At 40.0% G+C, this 25,627-nt stretch overlaps 1 protein-coding gene across 1 annotated transcript in view; it reads left to right on the forward strand.

Moving 5' to 3' along the window:
• FBN1 (fibrillin 1) overlaps positions 1-25,627 on the forward strand; it is a 256,740-nt gene that overhangs the window by 197,551 nt on the left and 33,562 nt on the right. The window contains exons 45-58 of the mRNA XM_081229024.1: positions 1,667-1,789; positions 5,405-5,530; positions 7,500-7,616; positions 8,427-8,555; positions 9,136-9,255; positions 11,877-12,002; positions 16,021-16,170; positions 16,516-16,581; positions 16,855-16,971; positions 18,715-18,834; positions 21,018-21,140; positions 22,423-22,554; positions 24,454-24,579; positions 25,153-25,359. Of these exons, the coding sequence (XP_081085150.1) occupies positions 1,667-1,789; positions 5,405-5,530; positions 7,500-7,616; positions 8,427-8,555; positions 9,136-9,255; positions 11,877-12,002; positions 16,021-16,170; positions 16,516-16,581; positions 16,855-16,971; positions 18,715-18,834; positions 21,018-21,140; positions 22,423-22,554; positions 24,454-24,579; positions 25,153-25,359 (1,782 nt within the window). The remainder of the gene's footprint in view (positions 1-1,666; positions 1,790-5,404; positions 5,531-7,499; positions 7,617-8,426; positions 8,556-9,135; positions 9,256-11,876; positions 12,003-16,020; positions 16,171-16,515; positions 16,582-16,854; positions 16,972-18,714; positions 18,835-21,017; positions 21,141-22,422; positions 22,555-24,453; positions 24,580-25,152; positions 25,360-25,627) is intronic.

A 25,627-nucleotide genomic window follows, 5' to 3' on the forward strand; every position in this document is an offset into this window, starting at 1 on the left:
TTGACCCAGGTGCCTCTTTGGCACTTATATCTGCTGAAGCAGCAGCCGTTGGCCAGAAACCAGAGGTAAGGCCACCCAGGACCACCACGTCAACCTAGACCTTGCTACACACATGAGACTGAAAACCTACAGCTGTACCAGCGTAAGGCACTTTGCTGTCAGGGTAGCATTCAGTGGATATGGAGATTATAAAGCGCTCCAACTTTTGGTTTCCGTTTCGTAGGATATCCATCTTCAGGGTGAATGTTTAATCCAGGGTCCACTGCTTCCCAGCACACTCTTAGCTCGCAGAATCAGAAAAGGAAGGTTGATTTAGTACATGCCTCAGCCAGACTGAAATTGGAATGGATTCCAGAAGTGATTTAGGGAGCATCCATGCGTCTGCCCTCCCCAAGTATGTATATAATCAGATGTTAGGCATCTGATGCATTACAGAGATGCTTGTCTGTGACACCGACTGGCTTCTCCAACTACACAAGGTACCCTCTGTGTTTCTGTACACCCTTAATGAAGAGCAGGGCAGGCCTGGTGGTGAGGTGCTGCTGGGTCCTGGGTCCACTGTAACCCAAGGTAGGCATATTCTGCTTCTGTATCTGTTGTACAGAGAGGCACACCCCGTATTAGACGGAAATTCCCACTGACTGCCAATAGTCCGGAGGTTTTCCCACCACAAAAGCACACACCTAGGAGGCCTAGGTTGATGTATTTGCCGCCCCCTTGTGGGAACTTCTTTGGCTGAGCCGACTTCTGCATGAAACCCCGGTACTGGTGCTGAGCTGACTCCCACCTGTGTTACAGGCTATTCCCTTTACTGGATTTAGACTGAATTCGAATGTTTCATAAGAGCAGGGGAAGGGAATATGTATTTTGCCCCACGCTATAGCCTGGACTATGCAGTAACTTTTGCAATGCCATGAATTTGAACTGTATTAGGTAGCTGTTAAAAGTTTTAAAAGATAGACAAACAACTCCCTGAGCATAGTCAAAGCCCTGGAGCACACAATATCCATTTTATTCTTTCCTTTGATAGTGAGCGTTTGGTTATTTTCAGTGGTTTTATGTGCAATCTCTCATGTTAAGTCTCCTTGATTTGACTGCCATGTGGCAGAAATTTAAGCAAGAGCCTGTGCAGCCCTGCAGTTCAAAGCACTGTCTGTGGACCAGGAGCACCAGCATCACTTGGGAGCTTATTGGAAGCACAGAATCTCAAGCCTCTCCCCAGACAGGCTGAATCAGATATGCCTTTCAAAACAATCCTGAGTGATTCATATGCGCATTCAGGTTTGAGATGCTCTGCTCTGCAGACCTCAAAACCTTCCAGACAAAAGCAACCCAACTGAATCCTAAAACCCCCAGGCTTTGAGCAAATACAAGATTTCCTAGGATATTGGTCTATACCCGTATCAAGTCCTGGCCCTTGAAGCTGAGTTTCACAAGTTTTTCTAGACATTAGAGATTAGAACCTGTATCTGGTGATAAGTCAAGTATTTGCATTTCTGAAAAATATTTGTAAAACAAAAATTAGAAAACAAAATTTCTATCTTCCACGGTTTGTTCAGTAGAACCGATCAAGACAGGAAAATATAAATCCATGTTGTGTGAGAGGCTTCATCAACTTGACAGCAGATTCTGCGCTCCCTATAATTCAGTTCTCTCCTGCTTGTAGATATCGACGAGTGTCAGAACGGCCCGGTGTGCCAGCGCAACGCGGAGTGCATCAACACTGCGGGCAGCTACCGCTGCGACTGCAAGCCCGGCTACCGCTTCACCTCCACAGGGCAGTGCAACGGCAAGTAGTCCCCACCGCCCAGCGCCCACCCAATGGGCCAGGCCCATTGAGCTGCAGATACCTGGATTTCTTTGAGATGGTTAGGTTGAAGAATACATGACTTCTGAGTTGTAGTAACTAAACTGGGAAAAGGGAGAACTGTTGAAATGTCTTCACACTTAGCTTTTTTCTCCCTTTGGAGGCGTGATGTTTCCAAATTTGCCTCTCTGCTGCCCTGCTGCAAACACCCACTCCCACAAATGCACACACACACACACACACACACACACACTCCCTAACTGGTATTCAGGACCAAATACTTTTTTGTCCTTTCACATAATCCCCCTGGAGTGGGTGAGGTTGTCACCATTCTGGCCACATACACCAAGTCTAGATGGCAAAGCTCTTCTGAGCTGGGCCAGATTAAACTGCACAAACTAAGGAAAAAGAACCAACAGTATCACTTTTTCTCCTAAACAGCTTACACAGCTGAGGGCGGCAAACGTTGAAAGCCTTTTATTTGCTATGTCACCTACAGTAAAATGAGAAACTATCCGCTAGAGGTTAAATTTTTTTGTTGTTCCCGTTTGTCAGGGATGTGGTAGAAATAAGAAGGATGAGCGTGTTACCAACTTAAATTGATGGTAAAATTATTAGGTGTCTGATGGTATCTTGTAGCCAATGGTATCAAAAACACTGGTGTTTCAGTCCAGAAGGAAAGTAATACCTCAGAATGATTTTCATCTCAGTTTTTTAGTAATTATAAATCACTGTATATTTAGCAAGGAGGTCAGGAAGAATGTGTTATTTTGCTTCTGGCTCATTTCACAAGGAATTTCCTGGATATTTTATGCATTTGTGAATGAAACAACACCAAGGAACGTGGTCAGATTTTCCTTGGATTTCCTTGCCCACCAGTGATTAAGTGGTGGGAAGTGCACTGCTTTCCGTAGGGTATTTTGCATTGTTTTATGAGACTTTGGTGGGAAGAGGGTGTAATAACAGAACAAAAACTCATTTTGAGAATCAAGACTTGTTTTTTGGGGTTTAAAGGAACATGTGCAAGTATTTAGCATTTTGTCAGCAGAGCAGTTGTTATCCACGTACTGAAAAAAAAAAAAAAAACAGGACAGGAAAAGTGAGGACGTCTCTGATATGAGTCACAATGCTCTCATGAAACTTGGCATTCATACCACTTCCCTGCATTTTGCTTGTAATTTATATTTATTTGAAACTGCGTGAAATAATTCCAATCAAAATAAGGAATTGCTGATAATATAGAACATGTCATTTCACACCATTTCATGCTCAGGCAAGATGAGGGAAGAACTATTTTATACATCAAGGCAAGACGTCCAACCAGGGCCTGCTGGGGCTTAAGCCCTGTCATGTTTTCCTGTAGAATATTAACATAAATAAAGCTCATCCGGCGTTAACCAGCGATAAGTACTGTGAAGGAGTGTTGTCTGTAGCCAAATCTTCATTTCCCTCATTCATTGAAATCCTCACAAGAAAGGGAATGTACTTTAATTTGAGTTTTGCAGCTATTCAGCCTCTAGGGCTGAAGACTTCACTCTGGAAATGTCTTCACTTACATCTTACTTTTAAAATTTTTTAAAATGTCTTTAAATACTGTCCTATACGTGGCATTTTTCAGACATATTGTAAAATACTCCTGCCTTCCTGTGTTTAAGATGAAAAGAACTAAAATTTCCTCATCATAATAAGATTTTTATTTGAATCCATAAGTACATCATTTCAACAGCTGGCCATAATACCCGCATTGTTGCTGAGAGATTTTTAGAGAACAGTTAGGTATCGAAGCCGAGGATGCTGGTCTCACCTGAGGAGCTGTGCATTAGAGCAAATGCAGCCCCCTTCTGAAATGGATTGCCCAGCTAAAGACATATTCTTCCCAGCCATTTCCTCATGGACTCCTCTCTTTCTGCTGACTGTGTGGGTGTTTTCCCCCAGTACCCTGTTTAAATCCCCTATCTCAACCTCAGACAGAACCTTCTGGGAGTTTAAATCTTGGTGCTTGTAGAAACCTAGTTTTCTGGTCTCAATACAAAGTGAACTTCACAATTAAGTTCTCTAGAATTGTAACTTTCTGTTTCACCAGTAGAACTGCAAAGTAATCCATGTTTCATTTTTTAAAAATCATCATGAAATAGGCAATGTAGGAAAGAAAATTCCTAACTGAGGATCCCTTTCTAATAAGATGCTTAATGCTCTCCATTTTCTGTGGGTCCCAGAGATAAGACAGACCTGGTCCTTGCATTCTCCCAGATCCATATTATCAGAGGTTACCCAAGGTTTGGGCCAACGCTCCTCAAAATCAGCTCACTCCACAGAGCTTGGCAATGGAAATCAATTTCCTCTGCCTATCTCAGGGAGCAGCTTGCTCATTTTAAATCCGTTTTCTCTGATGGGAATAATCATAATTTGTTCACAAGCATTTCTGCATAGGCTAGCCATAGCTCCTAAGCTAGTCTATCCCAATTTCCCCTCTTTATGATATACTCAACCCCACCTGAGACTTTTAAAGGGTATGGTGATTCATCAACTCTAAATGTTTTGCGTATTGGAAGGAAGTAGTTCTAAAAATGGCAGCCTGAGCATGTGAAATGGAGGGAATATACTCTCTCCTGGCATGGACACAGCTGCTTTGTGCAGCAGAAAGTGCCTGTTCCCAGTTGCTGTCTTCTCAGTAGATAGGGCAGGCAAATAGCAAGTGTGGATTATTCAGCTGAGAGCAAGGTGCTGCGGTGCTCTACAACATCTACACCCGAGGCGGCATTCTGCTATTTGCTTTCTTTTGTGACAATAGGAAAATCAGGACAACGCAGTGCCTTTTTAGTTACATTTTCCCTAAACGTAGAATCTTGAGAGCTTTAGAAAATTAGAGGCATAAGTAGGCATGTAATTATGTCATCTGTGGATTCCTGCAACAAATTTGGCCCCTGAGATAATCAGATTTCAGGAGAGCATCACTTGATGACAAATATAATTTAAAGCCTAAAGACTGGCAGAAACAAGATGAGAGGGCTTCCTTTTGAAAGAATATGGATAAAAAAGAAAGAAACATCATTAGGATTGTCAAGTGCTGAAAGGAGCCGTGTGTAGACAGGAAGACTTGGTTCAGATGGAACAAAAGGTTATAGGAGTGAGACAAAATAATGATGTGTAAGTGGAACAAGGGACGATGCAGGCTGTCCATCATGAAAACCTATCTTAGCAATGGGATTTGTTTAAATTTCTAGAGGAAGCCATGAGGCTTCCATGATTTGAGGCACCAAATCTTGACTAGACAAAATACTTCAATCAATTACACAGTCTAAGATACTGCCTAGGCAGATAATCAAGTGGATTATCTACCAGTTTGGATTTCTCTTCTTTTAGAAGATGTTTTTGGATACCGCCCCTGTTTTTCATTGCTTGTGTATTGTTAATATGGTCTGAAGGTGCCCAGTAAATGAGAGTAAGTTTTAACCTATTTTGAGTCAAAAATAAATATGTCAGCATCTGTTTTACTGGCTTAGTTTAGAGCTAGGATTAATCCTGAGAGCAATACCTAGAAGTAAGTTATTTGATTTGATTTTGTCTTCTAAGTTTTCACTTAATTTTTATCTACAGATCGCAATGAATGTCAAGAAATCCCCAATATATGCAGCCACGGACAGTGTATTGACACAGTTGGAAGCTTTTATTGTCTTTGCCACACTGGTTTTAAAACAAATGCTGATCAAACCATGTGTTTGGGTGAGTATGTGACTATCATTTCATTTTTTCTTCATAACCTATTGAGAAATTCATTTGTATCTGAATATATTTAAAGCTAACACTAAACTTTTCAGTAGTTGTTTTGTTATTTATAAAATAAAAACAGAAGCACGTGTGTAGCATTAATATCCTTTGGTATTTAAGCTTTAGTAATCTGAACATCATAAACCTCTTTCTTGATAATCATTTGGCTGTCAGTTCAGAAAAACTTTTGACTAAGAGATAAATTGAGAAAGATATTAAGACAAAAACTTACTATTTATTAATATTAAAAGCCTATTATTCTTTTATAATATTTATGTGAGTTTGCCTTATTGGAAAGGGTGCAGCTTTTGATTGTTTGAGTATGAGCATTTCTTGAGACGTGTCTGTAGTTTGTATCAGATCCTTAAAGACAAATTTACAGATCATTTTCCTAGGGGAAAAGAGCTCAAGATTTTAAATCTCTTCCTTGGTCTTAGTACTGAATCAGAATGTTGATTTAGAATAAACTTCAAATATGTAATCAATCAATTTCTCTCTTTCCCTCCTTTCTGTTTCTACTTTAAAGCAACATCTATTAAGTCTTCTGGGGACTTCATGAACATGAATCAGTTTCACAGCTGGAAAAAGAACAATCAATAGAGTGATGTTTAAAGTGCTTGCCTTTGGCTGTAATTGGATTTATCCATTAGGGAACATTCTCATAAAGTTTGGTCATCTTCAGAGTAGATAAGTTTTAAGTTAAAGATTATAATAGGCCCTGTTCATCACTGGAGAGATAATCCCTACATATTAATGAAGCCCTGCCCAACTTTCATTCTCCGTCTTCCATCTGAATTATGTAGAACCCTCTACCAAAGAACCTGCCCAACTAAAGAACTTCACTTGCTTGGCTAAAAATGAATCAAGGCAGAAGTTTTTGACTGCTGGCAGGGTGACTCATCTGGATGCAGTCGTCAACCACAGACACACATGTTGGAGTCACATTGGGCTCAGCAATAGCTTCTTGATTTAAGATCACAGATAACTTATCTTTATGTCCAAAATTTGAAAGGAAAGGAAATCCTAACTCTAAACACTCTATTTTGCTAATCTGAGGTGTTACCTTCCACTCCTTCCCCATCTCTTTGTCCTTGCCCTCCTCATTCTGCCTGTTGATATAACAAGCCAACAATATCAACTTTTTTCATTTTAATTTCTTATTTCCTCCTTAATATAATGGACACCTACTCTTTATGAGAAAGATGATAGCCGCTGTCTCAAGATGCAAAGACACATAAGATGCCAAAATAGCTTTACAAATAGTCAAAGTGAAAAGTCATAGACCAATAAAAAGACAAAATATACTGCAAGAGAGGAGAGCCAAATTAGGGGCCATCACATTGGGATAGTTTAGAAGGGAGATAAGTCACCATTTCATGGGACTGGTCGTGGGTTTTCAGGGGTGGACTTGGAAAAAGAAACATGTCTAAAATTCCAGGTGAGTTAGAAAGCTAATTTATTTTGTGGCTGATTTTGGGGTAATATCAGGTGACTAACTGCTTTTTGGTAAACTGGAGTGAGAATCTTAAAGGCTGAAGTTTGCCAAAGGTGGCAGTGAACCAAGACCCAGATGTGCACAGAATTTTCCATTTCCAAGTGAAAGTATTTGAGAAAAGTGGCAAGGGTGGAGAATTCTAGAAGTAAATAGAATAAAATAGTTCTTGTCCAGTTCTCATGTCCTTAGCTTGCCTCCTTTCACATGCCAACCAAGGAAAGGATTTTCTCCCAAGGCTTAGAACCTTGCCTTTGGCTGGTTTCTCACAGGGAGCTGCCACTGCTGGAACTAATACCAACATCGAATCTAGAAGTTCTCAGCCTACGTATGACATTTTGTGAACTCTAAAATGCCTTTTCACCGCAGGTAACCATATACCCTCTTCTTCTGTTAATAAGCATGTTTTTCTATGTCCTTTGTTCCTGCTAGACATAAATGAGTGCGAAAGAGATGCCTGTGGGAATGGAACTTGCCGAAACACAATTGGTTCCTTCAACTGCCGCTGCAATCACGGTTTCATCCTTTCCCACAACAATGACTGCATAGGTGCGTGTGCAAAACAGTCAACCACCAAGGGAAGGCAGTTTTATGTGTGTTCTTTGTCATGAGCGTGCTGGCAATCTTTTTTAATATATGCCATCTTATGCGTGACAAGTGGTTAAAAAGAGTTGTTAAATACAATGTGCTAATTAAGTGTCAAATACAGTTACTACATCTATTACTTTTATTAATATACTCATTAGCAGCTATAATTTTTACGTCTACTATGCTGCGAATTAAATGCATTTCAAAATAAATCGAATATGTTTTAAAACATACAAAAGCTATCCTTTGTATAGAAATTACGTAGTTCAGGAGCAGTGTGGACCTACTTGTCTAGATGTCTCACTATAGCCTCCCTTCAAAGAAGTTAAAATTCTTCTTATAAAATATGCTATATTATTCACAAGCAAGGGTAAGGAACCAAATTTGGTATTGTGCTAGAGGCTACTTTTATATACTTCTGATTACAAGAATATTTAATTAACAATACCCTCAGCTGTATTGTGTATTAGTAATTCAGTTTTAACCTTTAAAAATGAAACCTAAAGGATGATCAAGGTGAAACTCATATAAAATCCTAATATAAATGATCAATCTCTAATTAGTAGAATTATGTCATCTTGTTAGGTTCTGACAGGTGAATAAAGCCAGGTCTGTTGTTATAAACTAGATCACATTGGAATTTCTTAAGTCTGCCTGAGCCAGCAAAGGCCACTGAAGTTCAGTATAAGTATTTTTCCCTTTAAAAGTTTTGATCATTGATGGTATTATGACATTTTCTTTGGAACATATCAAGGGATATTTTTTTGGCAGATGTTGATGAATGTGCAACTGGAAATGGGAACCTTTGCAGAAATGGCCAATGCATCAATACAGTGGGGTCCTTCCAGTGTCAGTGCAATGAAGGCTATGAGGTGGCTCCAGATGGGAGAACCTGTGTGGGTGAGTGCTGCTTCAGAAAGACCCTCCAAAGTTCATCCCAGAGGCCACTCCAGGAATCATGCAGTCTCTATCACAATCCTTCCTTCAGAAGCCTGAAGGAAAAAGATCAGAGTAGAAGTACATTAATCCTGCCTGTATGTGTGTATGGTATATATACCGCTCTTCCCCTTTATCTTTTAAAATTAAGTGTTTGTAATTACAGAAACAGTTACAGCGTTCAATGTAACTGTTAAATTGTTCTATAAACAACTGTAATTCCCTTTCTTTTATTCTTTTTCTTCAACATAGCTTTGTGGTAAGCTCTTATACAGTCCTTTGGGTGTCCTCAAAGAACTTCATACCCATTGACTTTTCACGTGTTATGCTTTCCTGGAAAGTAGATCAAATAAAATATGGTTGTTAAATACATTGCACACTTCTGAAAGCTAATTTTTATTGAGCTGTTTTTCTCCAGGGTAGAGTTTGTGGACTTTAGATTTATGTATTTCTTAGATTTTATTCCAGTTTCTTTCAATTTTAGTTGCTTGATGGAAATCATGCCGGTGGGAACCTCTTTCTTCTTTTTCCCTTTTCTTTGCAGATATCAACGAATGTCTCCTAGAACCTGGAAAATGTGCACCAGGCACCTGTCAGAACTTGGATGGGTCCTACAGATGTATATGTCCACCTGGATACAGTCTCCAGAATGACAAGTGTGAAGGTAGGAGGGCTATCAATATTTGGTAATTAGCAGTATTGGTTACTGCATTGACATTATCAAATTTTTGAGATGGTGTGATGGTGTCTTCATTTTGGAATACTTTATCAGAAACAAATCCAAGGGTAGGGTATGACTCATGGGCCCAGAATTAGATGGTGAGACAGGAACATCAATTCTCATGCTAATCTCTGATGAAGCTATTTTGCTCTGTGTATATGGGTGGTTACATGACCCTGACACTTTCCCAATATACTTTTATGCAGCTGGTAAAAATTTCTGGATTACATGTTTTTAAGTGCCAATGGGTTGCAACTAAACATAGCTTCCTGATTCCAGTTAAAATCTTTAAGTGACCACATTCAAGGTTGGATGAATGTGGCTATATAATTTGTCTATGTTATTTTGACTTGTAGAATGGTAGAAATGTGTAACTACAAATAAATTCTCAGGAAATTTTATAGTACCATATTCCTCAATACGTACATATATCATTGCATTAAATGAAGGACATTAATTGCCAGAACTTCATCAATGAATAGGGTGAAAGGACTTTTAAGAAGTCACCTAGTCCATGCTCCCACCTTTAAACAAGTCTGCATCTAATCCATAATGAGTAAGAATTGTCCACTTTTAATATCATCAATGACAAATATTTATTATATATCTAATTTAACTCTCAGTCAAGAGATAATATTCTAAATGGAAACACTTGATCAAAATTAGACCTAAATACAAATTATTAAGTGTTATTTTACTTCTATTAGAGATCAGCTTTATTCACTCCATGATTAACGCAAAATGACCCTAAAATGAACAGAATGAAAATGTATAGAAAGAAAAATGACTTCCAGAATAGTTCATAAACGTGTTCATTCTAAATCTTTGTCCCTACCCTTAAGAAGTTGGCACCTACAGTTTGATTTCTACCGTAACAACAACAAAAACAAAAAGGAGACATCCAAGCATTTTTACAAAAGTTGACTTTTAAGCAAAGGTTGGATGTCGGGGTGGAGGGAGTGTAGGAATGGAGCAATTCAATCATCATCAGCAGTTTAGATAATAAGCCACAGGAAACATGATGCAACTATAAATGCAACATAAGAACATGAAATGAGGAAGAAGCTAGTTTTGCATTGTACAGGAAGATACTTTGCACTGCACATTTCTAGAAAATCTATTGTGCGGTATTTACAAAACTAAGTCAAAACAACAAAGTTAATATCCTAACTTCCCTTTAGTTGGACCTCGTGGGAATAAAGCTGTATAATGCGAATACATTTTGGTGTGGGTAGAGCTCGTTGCACCAACCTGAAAATAAAGAGTCGCAAGATACAAGGGATATCTGTTTCGTTGGAAAAAAAATTTCCATAAAAATAGCATGGCTCAGAATCAAGACTTACCTCTTTTTCACTACAAATTCCTGCTGAAAGTCAGGGAAAAAGATGGGTACGTCTCTTGGAAAGAGTGGTCATACTTTTTCCACAAGTAGGGTCATCATGTACTTTACTGACCAAACCAAGACAGTATTAATAACGATAATACTATAATAATAATAATAATAATGCCTGGGTCAACAGGCATAAACTAGGACTCTCCCAGGCAAACTAGAACATACTCAAGCCATTGAAACTTCCCTGCAAACCATCCTTAATTACTCCTTTACAGTAGATAAGGTATATTAATATGCTAAAGGAAACATGCCACAATTATGTGTGTCAAATTCCTATCATCTATATGATAAAAGAAAAACTATAGTCTATACACAGAAGATATTTTTGTGTCTTCAGACAAATTAAACTGCAAATGAGAGATAGGAGCCTCATCTCTTGTGATATCTTTAGTTTGTATTGCATAGGATTACTTTCATGAGTACTGGTGTCCGTGTAAAAGTCATAGTTTTAGGATATTGTAGCATGGGGTATTGGGGAAAGCACTGTGGACAGATGGGTGGAGGGGAACAAATTTGGTTCAAAGGCCTACATCTCTCATGGGGTAACTCATTGGCAACACAATTAAAATTTCAGAGCGTCTGCTTACTGTGTAGTGGTGAAGTCAGACTCTAGAGTTTCTTGCTTCTTTCCTAGTTTAGGGTGGTATGAAATTATTCCAACTTTTCTAATTATCCAAGAAATTCAGTCTGGGTAAAAGATGTTTCTCACTGCATCCCTAAGAAGGCACTTGCAGAGTCCATTTTTACAATAAGAACCATCAAAACTAGTTTTTTAAAAGTCATCACAGGGACTTCCCTGGCGGTCCAGTGGTTAAGACTTCACCTTCCAACGCAGGGGGTGCAGGTTTGATCCCTGGTCGGGGAGCTAAGATCCCAACATCCTCATGGCCAAAAAACCAAAACGTAAAACAGAAGCAGTATTGAAACAAATTCAGTAAAGACTTTAAAAAAACGGTCCACATCAAAAAAACCTTAAAAAAAAACAAAAGAAAAAATAAATAAAGTCATCACAGCCTAGAAGTCCACTCACAGCATCATGATACAGGAAAAACCTTCATTGTTAGAAGAGTTTTGAAACTCAGTTACACTTTGTACTTTTACGTTGTGCATTTAGTATCCGATGGTGTCTCCATCATGTTTTGACCTTGTTTGACACATGTACTTCTTTTAGATATTGATGAATGTGTTGAAGAACCAGAAATTTGTGCCTTGGGCACATGCAGCAACACTGAAGGCAGCTTCAAATGTCTGTGTCCAGACGGGTTTTCCTTGTCCTCCACTGGAAGAAGGTGCCAAGGTAAGTGCTTTTGACTTTTGGCTTTAGACTTTCATTACTCTGTGTTTATTTGTTGTGGTTTTATTTTTTAAACATGGCGAAGTTTTGATTCTTTGTGAAAGAGAAGATGGAGTGTTTTCATTCATCCAGACATCTAATGATTACCATATGTCAGAAAGTTCATTTTTACTTTTAAGGTTAAAAACTCATCCATCAAATTATGGTTGCTTGTACAACAACTGTCCTGGCACTTTAAACCTGTCTCTCCCTCTGAGAACACAGATGCTGATAGGTCAGTCAGCAGGGGATCAGCCATGAGCCACTGAACATGGCAAAGCCTGGGGGAAGTTCAGTTACAAGTTCTCTGCCTCTGAAGAGGTAACCTCTGTAAATCTGGGCCAAAACCTAGACTTTCAGACAGAAAAGTGCAGATTAACTCATGTGCTCCCTGGATTATAATGCCTATCTCTTACATCACAAGTTTTCTAAGAAAACAGAGAAATAAATGTGAACTGACCAGGATTCTTGCTGGCCCACAGTCTGTTTTCAGGAATGATACTTGTGAACTTAAAAAAAAAAAATCAAAAGGGGAACCTGAACTTAAGCATAACACAGTTTATTATGTCTCAACAAACTATTCAGATTTTACTAAACAATCAATTGTGTGTGTCTGTCTACTTATACAGACTAGTTTAGTGAATTCAGGACAAAAAAACACATGCAAACAGACACATCCTCCCCCCACCCCCATCCCGCCCTCTTCCGGTGGTTTTTTTGTTGTTTGTTGTTGTTATATTTTTTGGTTCAGTTTTTTTTCCTTGGTTGTTTTGTTTTGTCTTTTGCTTCCATATTACCAAGTAAGAGGCAATGAATATCATTTAAAATTCCAAATATTGGGCTTAGGGGTCTCAGCCTTGCCATTTATAGCCTAGGGCAAGTCATTTAATCTTTTGGAAGCTCAATTTTCATATTTCTTATTTTTAAACAACAATAAGAATACCTGCCCAACCAGTCTTACTGAATACGTGAAAAAGCTTTGTTCATTTCTGAGTCCTTCATAGGCTCTTGCTATTGTTGTTCAAATTGATTAACTTTTTACTTTTCAACGGGTCATTTGGTCACCTAATATTTAGGGGTGTGAAGGGAGAGAGTTGAGAATTCTCTGTTGGTTTGATCCTGTAGGTAGCTATCAGAGGCCCATGTGGATTTCTGGGTTATGGGTGGGATGGTGCTTGATTCAAGCAAATATTCTGTCTGTATGGTACAGACCAGCCAGATAAATTCTTACTCCTACTCCCTTGTCTTTGTGTGCCTTTGGCTTGGCCGGAGTTTGGAAAGAAAGCAGTGAGAAACCAGGTGTGAATCTGCCGATGTGGCAGGCCAGAGGAAATTCATAGGCTATTAATTCAATTTGCACTGGCCTGTCACAGAGCAAGCTAACGCTGCAGGAAGAATCAGCCCAGCTGTGAGCAGCCCTGCCACATGCTCAGCTCCAAGAGGCAGAGCCAGAATTGAGGAATGCAAGCAGGGAAAGTGACTTTTGTAGCTCTGATGAAATTTCAAAGGTCATTAAGGCTCTTTGCAGATAGACCGGTAAACAGGCATCCTAGCAAGCCCTCGTTAAAGGACATGGGCATACACAACTCTCTTTCCTGATGCAAGGCACCTTTAATTTAAAAACAAAACCAAGGGCTTCCCTGGTGGCGCAGTGGTTGAGAGTCTGCCTGCCGATGCAGGGGACACGAGTTCATGCCCCGGTCCGGGAAGATCCCACATACTGCAGAGCGGCTAGGCCCGTGAGCCATGGCTGCTGAGCCTGCGCGTCTAGAGCCTGTGCTCCGCAACGGGAGAGGCCACAACAGTGAGAGGCCCGCGTACCACCAAAAAAAAAAAAAAAAAAAAAACAATTCTAGAGGATCATCACAAGCAAATGCAAATCTCCCAAAGAGCACAGATTTTGCTAGAGCCAGGGCATTAAGAGCTGGGTTTTTACTGTAAGATGACAAATTAGGAGTCAGGCTTCTGTTGTCCATGAAATGAGAAAATTCCACAGAACCACAGATAATGTTTTTGAAGGAACAAATGTGATATAGGACTCAGGTGAACAGACCCTGGCACCTAAAGGCCACAGATGTAAATGAGCCACTCCCACTTACAAAGTTCAGGGAAGGGAATTTGTCACTTAGGCTCACTCTAAACTTCATACCTAGATTTTTTTTTCCCCCGGGGTGAGGTGATAGAGCGGCTTTGGGGAGCTGGGCTGGGGTATGGAATAGGGTCAGTAATGAAAGGAGAAGAGAATGAGAAAATTAACAGACCAATATTAGCACATGCATGTATCTAAGTTTAAAAGAAACATTACAAGCTGAAAGACAAAAGGAGAGAATTGAGTTTTGATATAATTGTTGAGACATTTTTGTGAGTAGTCATTAAATTATATCTTAAGACAGTTGTAGGCATAGATAATAAAAACTGGACCAATAAAAACACAAAACACTGTATGTGATGATGAACTTGAAGAATAAAGCACATCAAAAGGTGTCCTTCAAGAAACTACAATTTGTTAAATCTTGACACTTCTCAGCAAAGCAACCATTTAAATAGCAGAGATGCTGCAGGACAAGGATAGGCTTTCATTGCTCTTCACCTTCAGAAGAGTAGTTTGCTGAAAGGTGCCTTTTAGGTCCCAGGCATAATGGATGTGAAAATGGAGTAGAAACTAGAGACAGTTGACCTAAAAGAGTTGGTAGCCATGAAGAGTTCAACACGTTCGTTGGAGAGGTCAACAGAATTTGACTTACTGGAGCCTGGTAAATGTGGTTGACTGATTGACTGATTGATATTTTTACTTTAATTCATAACAATTTTTCTGCTGTGATCTTTGGCAACTCAGTTATTCTTACCTTGTCTCCTCTTCCATGAAATAAAAGATGGTGAAATTGTCTTAACCGAAATCATAAATGGCTATAATAATATGCTACCTGGAATTGAAAACAGTGACGGGAGAGAGCAGACCTGGTCCTACATAAAGGAAGGGGGATTGTGCAAAATGGATATGAAAGCATTTCCTTAAAACCTGCAGATTTTAGCCTCTGTGTAACTCAGAGGAGTTTGCAAAGCTTTGGAGGTCAAATTTGAGGGGAAACATACTCCAGGCTCTTGGATGAGCTCACTTTTTAGAGTCACCCAATTTGCTCTATAAGAAATGGAAAAGTCAGTTACCAAAACTGTCAAGCAAGTTTGGAGAATTTTGTAGGAACTAGATCCCAGCCCCATGTTCCATGTTGGAGTTACCAAGACATAACTGATATTAAAGAAATATATTCTTTGGAAGAACAATTCTTCTCCTTCACATCCACCCATCTCCCTGTCCTCCTCTTTACCTTCCCTCTCTCTCTGGCACTAAATAAGCTTGTGTGTGTGTGTGCAAGTGTGTACACACACGTGTGTAAAATCTGCAGAAAACCTCATATATTTTGTAGACAGAAGCTGCGTCAGTAGCTGCTTCAGTGAAATAGCATTGAGTTGTATTTTTGCCAGTCCACAAAATTGCCACATCTTTATTTGCTCTATGCCTGGAATCTGGGGTTTTATTTTGGCTCCAGGGCTTAGGGGACACAGAATAAACAGCATAGTGTGATATCACAGTGAGTGCTGGAGCTGGGAGGTCTACCTTAACTTAGTGTGCTTGCTAAATGTTAGACCATCTCAGTGTCTCCATCCTGAAGTCACTGATGACGTTAGCATTGAAATGTGGCAGTGTTGGTTTTTATTATTCACATCAGGTTATTTTGGAACACTGGATAAAATGAGAAATAATAAGGTAAGAGCCACACAGCTTTGTTCATCAGCTCTCACTACAAAAGTTACTTACCACTTTAAAGATCTCAGCTCAATTACTATTATAATCACTTAAAAAGTGTGACTTTAGTAATGAGAAGAGATCACATTTAACAGGGTGGATTGTTTCTTACTCAGTATTATACAATAATGACTTAGTAGGAAAGCAACTGAGGGGTCTCTTGAATTTGTGCTGCAGATTTGCGAATGAGCTACTGTTACGCCAAGTTTGAAGGAGGAAAGTGTTCATCACCCAAATCCAGAAATCACTCCAAACAGGAATGCTGCTGTGCCTTGAAGGGAGAAGGCTGGGGAGATCCCTGTGAGCTGTGCCCCACTGAACCCGATGGTATGTCTACTATCTGCATTTCTCTTTGGCCATTCAAGGCACAGGCTGTAAGATTGTAGACCTCCAAAACGTAAGGCAATTTAATTGTAAGTCCAACTAAAATGTTCACTAAAATTATTTTATCTCAGGAGCTAGGTAGTTATTTTCTTCTGAACTATGTTATGACTCAAAGCTGCCCGAGTAGTAGGTACACCAGCTCTGGGAGCTTTGTTATCTTTCTCTGGTTTCTGGGCTTGGCTTGTTCATCATGTTCCAATATGTGCAGCTTCCACACAGTACTTGGGGAGGAGCCTGTAGTTAATTGCCTTTGGCCCACCTATTAACAAGAGTTCATCTCCACCACAGAGGCCTTCCGCCAGATCTGTCCCTATGGAAGTGGAATCATTGTGGGACCCGATGATTCAGCGGTTGGTGAGTGGCTTGTGCTGGATTCTCAGCATTTCTTAATATTTTCAACCAGCCTCTTCTTTGTCCTTTCTCTAGCTGTTATTTCTCCACATTTATCTTGGAAAATTAAGCTTTTTTTTTTTGGTCTTTTCATTTAGATACCAATTGTATTATTGTATTGCATGTTAATATTGTAATACTAGATATTTCATCGATTAGGCACTGAAATGATCATAATTTACCTTTGTGTTTCCAAAAATACATTGTTATTCACTATTTTTTCCTCCTTTGCTTAAGATATGGATGAGTGCCAAGAACCTGATGTGTGCAAACACGGGCAGTGCATCAATACTGATGGCTCCTATCGCTGCGAGTGTCCCTTTGGCTACATTCTGGAAGGGAATGAATGTGTGGGTGAGTAATAAAGCAGTTTCTGTTATTGGGATTTTACAAATCAGAAATTAAGCTATTCAGCATTCACACTAGGAAGAATAAGTACCAAGATGGGACAGAAATAAGTTTTATACACTTGTTCACGTATCATTCATCTAGCAATACTAGCTGAGTCCCCACCATGTACCAGGCACTGTGCTAGGTTCTATGGCTACAGTAGTGAACCAAGCCAACATGGTCCTTCCTTGCATGGACCTTACAGTCTGATGAGGAGGACACTGAACACGTTTGAAGAGATAGTAGAAAGGACAGCATATATAATGAAAGCCTTTGTGAAATTTAAAGGTAAAAAATTGTTAATGGTCATAATCTTATTCTCTTAGTATGTAAAACACAAAATTTACCCAGATTTTGTTACAGTTAGTACTATGAAAGGCTGTGTACCCAGTGTACATTCCTCTTGTTTTAACCCCCTTATTAAAATTTCAAAGAATGGTTCCTACGGCTGATCTTTGACCTCTTTTATCTAAGAAATCCAAAGCCATTCAATGTAACCGAAATTAATAATGGCATAAATGCTGAGGGTTTGTCTGTGTCCATTAGAAGATGTTCTTTCCTTATAGGGAATCAGGGCATGAGGTTTTAACTGCCTTTCTAAGCCTCAGAATGTAATATCATGCAGATGGATTAAAATAGTTCTAATTACCTTACAGCTCTAAAAACCAATGATATTGTGATTTGTATTAACTTGAAAGAGATGTAATATTCTTGAGAGCGAAATGCAATTTCATAGCAGAACAAAAGCAAAGCTGTCCATGTTTTTTATTCAGTATCTTCAGTTAGTGCTACGATGTATAGGAGAAATAAGCATCCTCACCCAGGGTCTCTCTGCCATACCCTCTTGCCCTCACTTGCTGATTTCAGAACCTAACATGAGACATAATCCTTGATAACAACCCATCACTCTTCTGTGCTCTAGATAGCTGAGATAGCAATGTTACTTCTCTGAAATGTTCCTTTCCCAAAGGAAGGTACTCTCCCCCAAGAGCTGTGTCAGAATAAGAACAGTCAGTATTCTAGGTGGATGGGTGAGGAGACATACATATTTTTTAGACTTCCTTGGTAAGATTTGTTCTCTCTCCACAGTTGTTTAGAGAGCTCATACCCTAAACACATTTCTTTCTAGCCTTTCTTTTGCCTAATGTAAACCATCTGGTTTCAACAAAATCAACAAAATCTACTTGAATCTTGACTTTATCTTGTGTATTAATTTTGCTTAACCTCTGGTCTCTTATTTTGCGTATGTTTAGTCTTCTATTTTATATCTGGCAAAAATGCATCATGTTTAAGACTTCTTGGAGAATGATGTAATGTAAGGCCAAACTGGAGATGTATTTCTAGCTTTAAGTAAGCGAAAACTTTTGACTTGTGAGAGAAGCCTTGTTTTAACCCTTTGAGTATCTGTTCCCCAGTAGATGTACTTCATAATGTAGAAGGCTGGGGACACTCATGATGAAGAGCACTGTAAGGGCTAAGAAGCCCAGGTACCATTACTGTTACTGCCACTGCCACTCAGCAAGTCAAATTTCACAGCTATACATCTGTAGTAATAAGACGCATGCACTCCTTTCTCAAGGACAGAATGAGAATAAAACAAGATGTTAGAGATCAAAATATTCTGATAGAAAGAAAGGCATTCTCTGAGTCCAAGTCCATTTTTCTCCCAATCCATCATGTTTTGACTACACTTCTGATCAACTGCAGATACTGATGAGTGTTCGGTGGGCAATCCTTGTGGAAATGGAACCTGCAAGAACGTGATTGGAGGTTTTGAATGCACCTGTGAGGAGGGATTTGAGCCTGGTCCAATGATGACTTGTGAAGGTAAGCCTCTTAAACACAGAATAGTTGGTTACATGTTCTGATCACAGGGACAGTACTTGGTTGATTACAATTCTGAATATTAAATACCACTCAGGGTATATAAAATAAGGAAAATCTGGGCCTGGTGGGCCATGCTATCGTTTCTTCTCTATGTGGCCTCCTCTCTGCAGAGAGTATCTGAAAAAGATGTAAGTGGTTCATGGCACAAGTTATGCCGCATCTCATGCAGAGTTCTTGTTGGTGTCTCTACTACCAATATTTATTTTTTATTTTATTAAATTTATTTATTTATTTATTTTTGGCTGTGTTGGGTCTTCGTTGCTGCACACAGACTTTCCCTAGTTACGGCGAGCGGGGGCTACTCTTTGTTGCAGTGCACAGGCTTCTCATTGAAGTTGCGGTGGCTTCTCTTTTTCGCCAAGCGTGGGCTCTAAGCATGTGGGCTTCAGCAGTTGTGGCACGCGGGCTCAGTAGTTGTGGCTTGCGGGCTCTAGAGCTCAGGCTCAGTAGTTGTGGCACACAGGCTTAGTTGCTCCACGGCATGTGGGATCTTCCCGGACCAGGGCTCGAACCCGTGTCCCCTGCATTGGCAGGGGGATTCTTAACCACTGCACCACCAGGGAAGTCCTCTACTACTAATATTTAGATACAACACCTGCCTTGTCTACTACCCTCTTTTTTATTTTCCATTCCCCCCCTGCAACCTTTTTTCTTTGTATCCCGTGCACCCTTTCTTTTTCTTTTGCTTTTGCTTTTCTACTCATAGAAAGGTCTACTACACACTGAGATAACCACCAATATCCTTTAACTGTCTGGGAGCAATCACAGCAAAAGAGGCTGTCCATACTCTAAGCAACTGTTAGTATGCCTGGTAGGATATAAGGAAAGAAAGAGGGATGTAAGGAAAGGGAGGGAGTGTCTAGAATAGTGGTTCTCAAAGGGTGGTCCCTGGATCAGCCACATCAGCATCACCTGGGAACTTGCTAGAAATGCAGATTTTCAGGCCTCGTCCCAGACCTCCTGAATCGGAAACTCTAAGAGTGGGGCCTAGCAGCCCTCCAGGTAATTCTGATGCACTCTCAAGTTGAGAACCACTGGTTTAATAAAAGAATGAAGGGGAGGAGATAGTTAAGTGGGTATTAAAGTGAGCTCTTCATTAGAAATATGACCCATCAATACTCATAGTCAAAGCTGTTGGTGAATTTTTTTTTTTTTTTTTTTTTTTTTTTTTTTTTGCGTTACGCGGGCCTCTCACTGTTGCGGCCTCTCCCCTTGCGGAGCGCAGGCTCCGGACGCACAGGCTCAGCGGCCATGGCTCACGGGCCCAGCCGCTCCGCGGCATGTGGGATCCTCCCAGACCGGGGCATGAACCCTTGTCCCCTGCATCTGCAGGCAGACTCTCAACCACTGCGCCACCAGGGAAGCCCTGTTGGTGAATTTTTAAATCATGATCTAGGGTCTCACTTGTGTTCTCAGTCAGGATCATTGACCTTAGGGAGAAACATAATAATCAAGATGGTCTGTTTTAACCCTACTTTTCCAAAACATATTCTGATGGTTCCAAACTATGCAATCTACAGAAACCACTTCTATCTATTAATCTATCATTATTATTATTCCTAGATATTTAAGGCTATTACTTGGGCATCAGTGTGAAATTATTCAGAACACCATTTTCTTGGGCATAAGAATCACTGTTACTTCACAGGAGCCTCTCTTATTTGGGGAAGGGGAGGTGGTTAATGATATTGGATGGGTTGCTTCTGTTCTGACAGCAGTTGACTTGGCAGTTGTTTTGGCTGAATGGGGTAAAACTGATCCCCACTCCATGTGATTTTAGGGAGAGGCAACTGGTCAACTTGAGACTTCAAAGCCAGGATTTCAGAAAAGCTCCCTATATGTAGGGTGACCTGTAATTTCTCATCCACCTAAATAACAGTTAATAGTTATACCAGCACAATAGGCATAAACTGAGTTTGTACTGGAAGAAGCAAGATGTATGATCACCCTACTTATGCCAATTATAAAATAACCAACTCAATTTTATAATTCTTTGAACATCAAAAGACTGCTTGGCCTATCCATGTTTATGACAGTGAAGCGTTACCACTTTTGCTAAAAGTATATTCCTTTTTTTCGTTGATGCCTATGATCCATTATTCTCTTACTACATTCTGCCACAGATATAAACGAGTGTGCCCAGAATCCTCTGCTCTGTGCTTTCCGATGTGTGAACACTTACGGCTCATATGAATGCAAATGTCCCACTGGATATGTTCTGAGAGAAGACAGAAGAATGTGCAGAGGTGAGACACTCATGTTCAAGGTCATCTAAGCCAGGGAGCCCTAACTTTGTCTATGATGGGAGGTGTCCCTCCAAAGCTTCCAATTAGTAGAGGAAGGCTGGGAATTGGGGAGCACTGCTGTAGTCCACGGATAATATGGGGGTTGTCATTGCTACCTTTTCTCCTAAATTGTAGCTTAAAGCTGAGTCAAGGGCTGCACTACAGATCCTTTTTAGTTCACCATGCATTGCATGCCTGTGACATGCCAGTCATTCTGCAAGGCATGAAGATATAAAGAAAAAAAAGACATTTCCCCACATGCAAGAAGCTCAATATGAAGAGGTTGAGACAGACAGATATAATCATATCCCAGTATGATAAATGAGAACACAAGAGAAGGAATATGAATATTAAAAAGTAATCCCCACCACTAAGGGATATTATAGTCCAAGAATGGGGTAACACATGGAATCTACTTTAAACAATGCTTACTGAACACCTTCAATTTCCAAAGCACTGGACTAAGCTCTGTTATACAAAGATGGGTAAATCCTGGGGATCCTTGAAGAGCTCTGATTTGCTCCTCCCACAGTCTTAAATGAGCAGATATATGTTCTCCTCAAATGGCTTAAATAGAATTTTTCTTAAAGGTAGGAAAATTCCCTAAGTGAGAGCTCCATGTCACATGCAGGCTAAAGTCCAAAATTTTCAGCTCAGATAATATAACAGGGAATGATAAAGAGAGGGAAATGCCATAGGACGGAAAGTAATGAATGAAGAAGAGCCACACTTACAGAAAAAAAAGGAAATGGAGGGAAGAACCAGTAGAGAAGAAGATATTTGTGGATGCTTGCCTTTTCCTCAAAGTACAAAAACCAAAACTTTCATTATTATATTTCACAATGATTCTAATATATTATTCTGATATTAAGATATAATCTATTATATTGTTATAAGTATTGTATAATGGAAGCTTTGGTTTATTATTATATCCGTATGATAATGCTGTTGTTATAATTATCATCATACTTTGAAAGCCTTTTTAGTTCAATTCGTCAAAAAGAATTGGAAATCACACTTCCTGCCTTTGAAGAATTTATCAGAGAGAAATTTCTTCATTAAGTTCAAAGGGGGTTAGAAGACTCCTTCCCATCTTGAGACCACCTCCCAACAGTGCAAAAGGAAGTAGATTAATGCTGAAATAGTGTCAATGAAAATTAGTTACTGAATACCATTTTGTGTTTAAAAGGCAGGAAATTAAGGCAGCTCCTTTTATGAATTTGTGGTTGTACATTCTTTCCAGATGAGGATGAGTGTGAAGAGGGAAAACATGACTGTGCTGAAAAACTGATGGAATGCAAGAACCTCATTGGCACATACATCTGCATCTGTGGACCTGGGTACCAGCGAAGACCCGATGGAGAAGGCTGCGTAGGTAAGGGCATCCCCACCAAAGGAGCTTTGAATGAGTGGGAAGTGACAAAGGACAGAAGAGACGTGGGCTCTGGGTCCTTGTGGACACTGTGTTCTTCCTGCCTCTCTTACCTCACATCATGACTTCCTGTAGAGGTCCCCTTGCCTCTCGATTATCTATGAATTCCACCAGCAACATCATTCTCTTCCTCTGAGCTGGCCTTTGCCTGCTTTCTAGGCCCATTTTGCTGCCAGGATTAGAAGACCAGGTATTTCCTCTAGTCCCTTCTTTACTGTTTTTATACTCTGTTGTTTGGGGGTCAGTTCTTTCCACCACATTGGAATACCTCTCTATTGACTTAACTTTCTACCACCACTCTGACATTGAGTCCAGATGCCTGGTCCCTGTGGGCCGGGAGCATCACTAGACCACGGGGCTCTACATCCAGAGAAACTGGTCTTGTCTAGTTTGAGGCCCAGGCACTGGCATTTTTTTAAAGCTCCCCAGGTGATTCTAATGTGGCTTCAGCCTTGAAAACCATAGTAGACCAGGGATTGGCAAACCACAGCTCTAGGGCCAAATTCAGCCTGGCAGTCTGCCAGCTGTCTTTGTAAAGAGACTCATATTGGAACCCAGCTGTAACCATTCATTATTTTCCATGGCTGTCTTCATGCCACAATAGCAGAGCAGAGTGGAGCAGTTGCAACAAGAGATCAAATGGCCTGCAAAGCCTAAACTGTTGACTGTATATTATATAGTAATACTATAACATTACTGTTACTTACAGAAAAAGTTTCCTGACCTCTGCTTTAGTCAGTAAATATAAGAAAAAAATACTAGAAAATTCCCACATGTATCCTTTTCCTTTTTAATATTCAGTCACATCAGGAAAGTATATTTTATGTTGTTGGTCAAGAAGCTTAAGAACCTCATTGTCCTCTTACTCTGTAAGATACAGAATTAAACGGAAGTTGAAGAGCAGACTTTCAAAGCACAGAAAAAGCATGTGGGTTTATGATCATACACTGGATCTTCTGGGATCAGTGATTTTCAGCCTCAGGTGCACACTGGAATCACTCAGAGACCTCAGGTCCCACCTCAGATATTCTGATTTAATTGGTATCAGGGTGGCCTTGGCATTGGGAATTTTGAGCTGTTTTAACGCTGTTCTGAATGTCACCTTCCAAGCCTCTGCCTCTCATAAGGAGATCTCTGCCTCAGGGGCTTGAAACTATTCTCAGTTGGAAGCGCCTAGGCAAATTACTTTACGATCTTTCTAAACACTCATAAGACTCTCCAGCTATTTTAAGGCTTTTTTTAAACCTGGGAGACTGAATTATGATTCCTTGATATTATTGAAGTATTATAATAAGCATAATCTACATTGAATCAGAAGATTAGTATAGATAAACTCCCTCAGGTCAAAACTGACCATCACAGACATTATTCTAGTGAAGTATTGTAACATTTCTTTAACAGATTGATCTTAAGGGTTTTTTTCCTTCATTTAAAATAATCCTTTGAGAATCCTCTACATGTACAGATATGGAAAGTTTTAAATTTTATTAAGTGAAAAATGTAAATGTACCTAATATAAAAATGCTATCAATTATGTTTTTAAAAGGGTGGAGGTACATGCATGAATGGTTGTGTTTGTTTGTATGGGCATAATTCATCTCTAGAAGGATACTTTAGAAACTGGCAGTAGCACTGGTTGCTTCCCAGGAGGGGAGTTTGGTGGCTGGGGAAAGGGGAGGGAGGGGCACATTTGCTGAATATTCTTTTGTACCTTTTGAATTTGGAACAATGTGAATAGGTTACCTATTCACAAACTAAATTTTTAAAAGAAAAAGAATCCATCTTTGTACAAAGCAGACAGATGACTCCTCTTGTTTTTGGCCCTTCAATTAAACCACACAGATGAGAATGAATGTCAGACCAAGCCTGGGATCTGTGAGAACGGGCGCTGCCTCAACACCAGGGGGAGCTATACCTGTGAGTGCAATGATGGCTTCACAGCCAGCCCCACCCAGGATGAGTGCCTTGGTGAGTACAGATGACAGGATGCTTTTGTAACCCCCCACTGGGACACTTGAAACCAGATCTCTTATTTGAAATGATAGAAACTGTTGAAATTTGAGCAAGGGTTAAAAATGTTCATATTTTGGAGATGACTCAATGACCGTGATTGTCCACTGGGTTTAGCACCACCCTGCCGCTAACTTCTTCCTTTGCTAATTGTATCATTGAATCACTTGCTTGGAATTTCTTTCTCAGCTGCCTTTTTAAGCCCTTGATCCTCAGGATCAGTTTCCAAGTGTTTCTCTGACCCCCTCTATAGCAAGACTGTTCCCCCATATTTCTGGGAGCAGATAGAGTGATAACCTTGTTGAGGCCAATGCCTTTCTGCCCACTTACTGAATTTCTTGTCTTTCTTATTTTCCCCAGATGTTATCCTTTCTCTCTTACTGCCGTTTCCAGCTTTCCCTTCTTGCTCCTTCTCACCCAGGGTAAAGTGTTAACATCCTTCTTGGGTTTTATATGTGACCAAATTCTGAATACCTTGTTATGCTCCTAAAATTCCCCCAAATCCTCTTTACAATATCGTGTCCCTTCCAGACAACCGGGAAGGGTACTGCTTCACAGAGGTGCTCCAAAACATGTGTCAGATCGGCTCAAGCAACAGGAACCCAGTCACCAAGTCTGAATGCTGCTGCGATGGAGGGAGAGGCTGGGGTCCCCACTGTGAGATCTGCCCTTTCCAGGGCACTGTGGCTTTCAAAAAACTCTGCCCCCATGGCCGAGGGTTTATGACCAATGGAGCAGGTACTTTATTTTGTTCTGATTTTTGACTAACAGAGCAGGTACTTCATTTATGGTCCAAAAATACTTCCAGGGAATTTGTTTCATGAAGAACAGATGAGCATACAGAATCTATAATATGGCCTAGGCTGAGTTGCATAGTATAGGTTGACAAAGAGTCTTCATTATGGTATTTTAGCTATTCAAGTTCATGTTGCCAAAGTGTCCTTGGTCTGATTAAATTGTGTGTGCTTGAGTCCCTGCCTCTGCATTATGAGTCCTCAACTTTTCA

The sequence above is a fragment of the Mesoplodon bidens genome, assembly GCF_964165515.1.
Source record: "Mesoplodon bidens genome assembly, chromosome: 3".
Lineage (NCBI taxonomy): Eukaryota > Metazoa > Chordata > Mammalia > Artiodactyla > Ziphiidae > Mesoplodon > Mesoplodon bidens.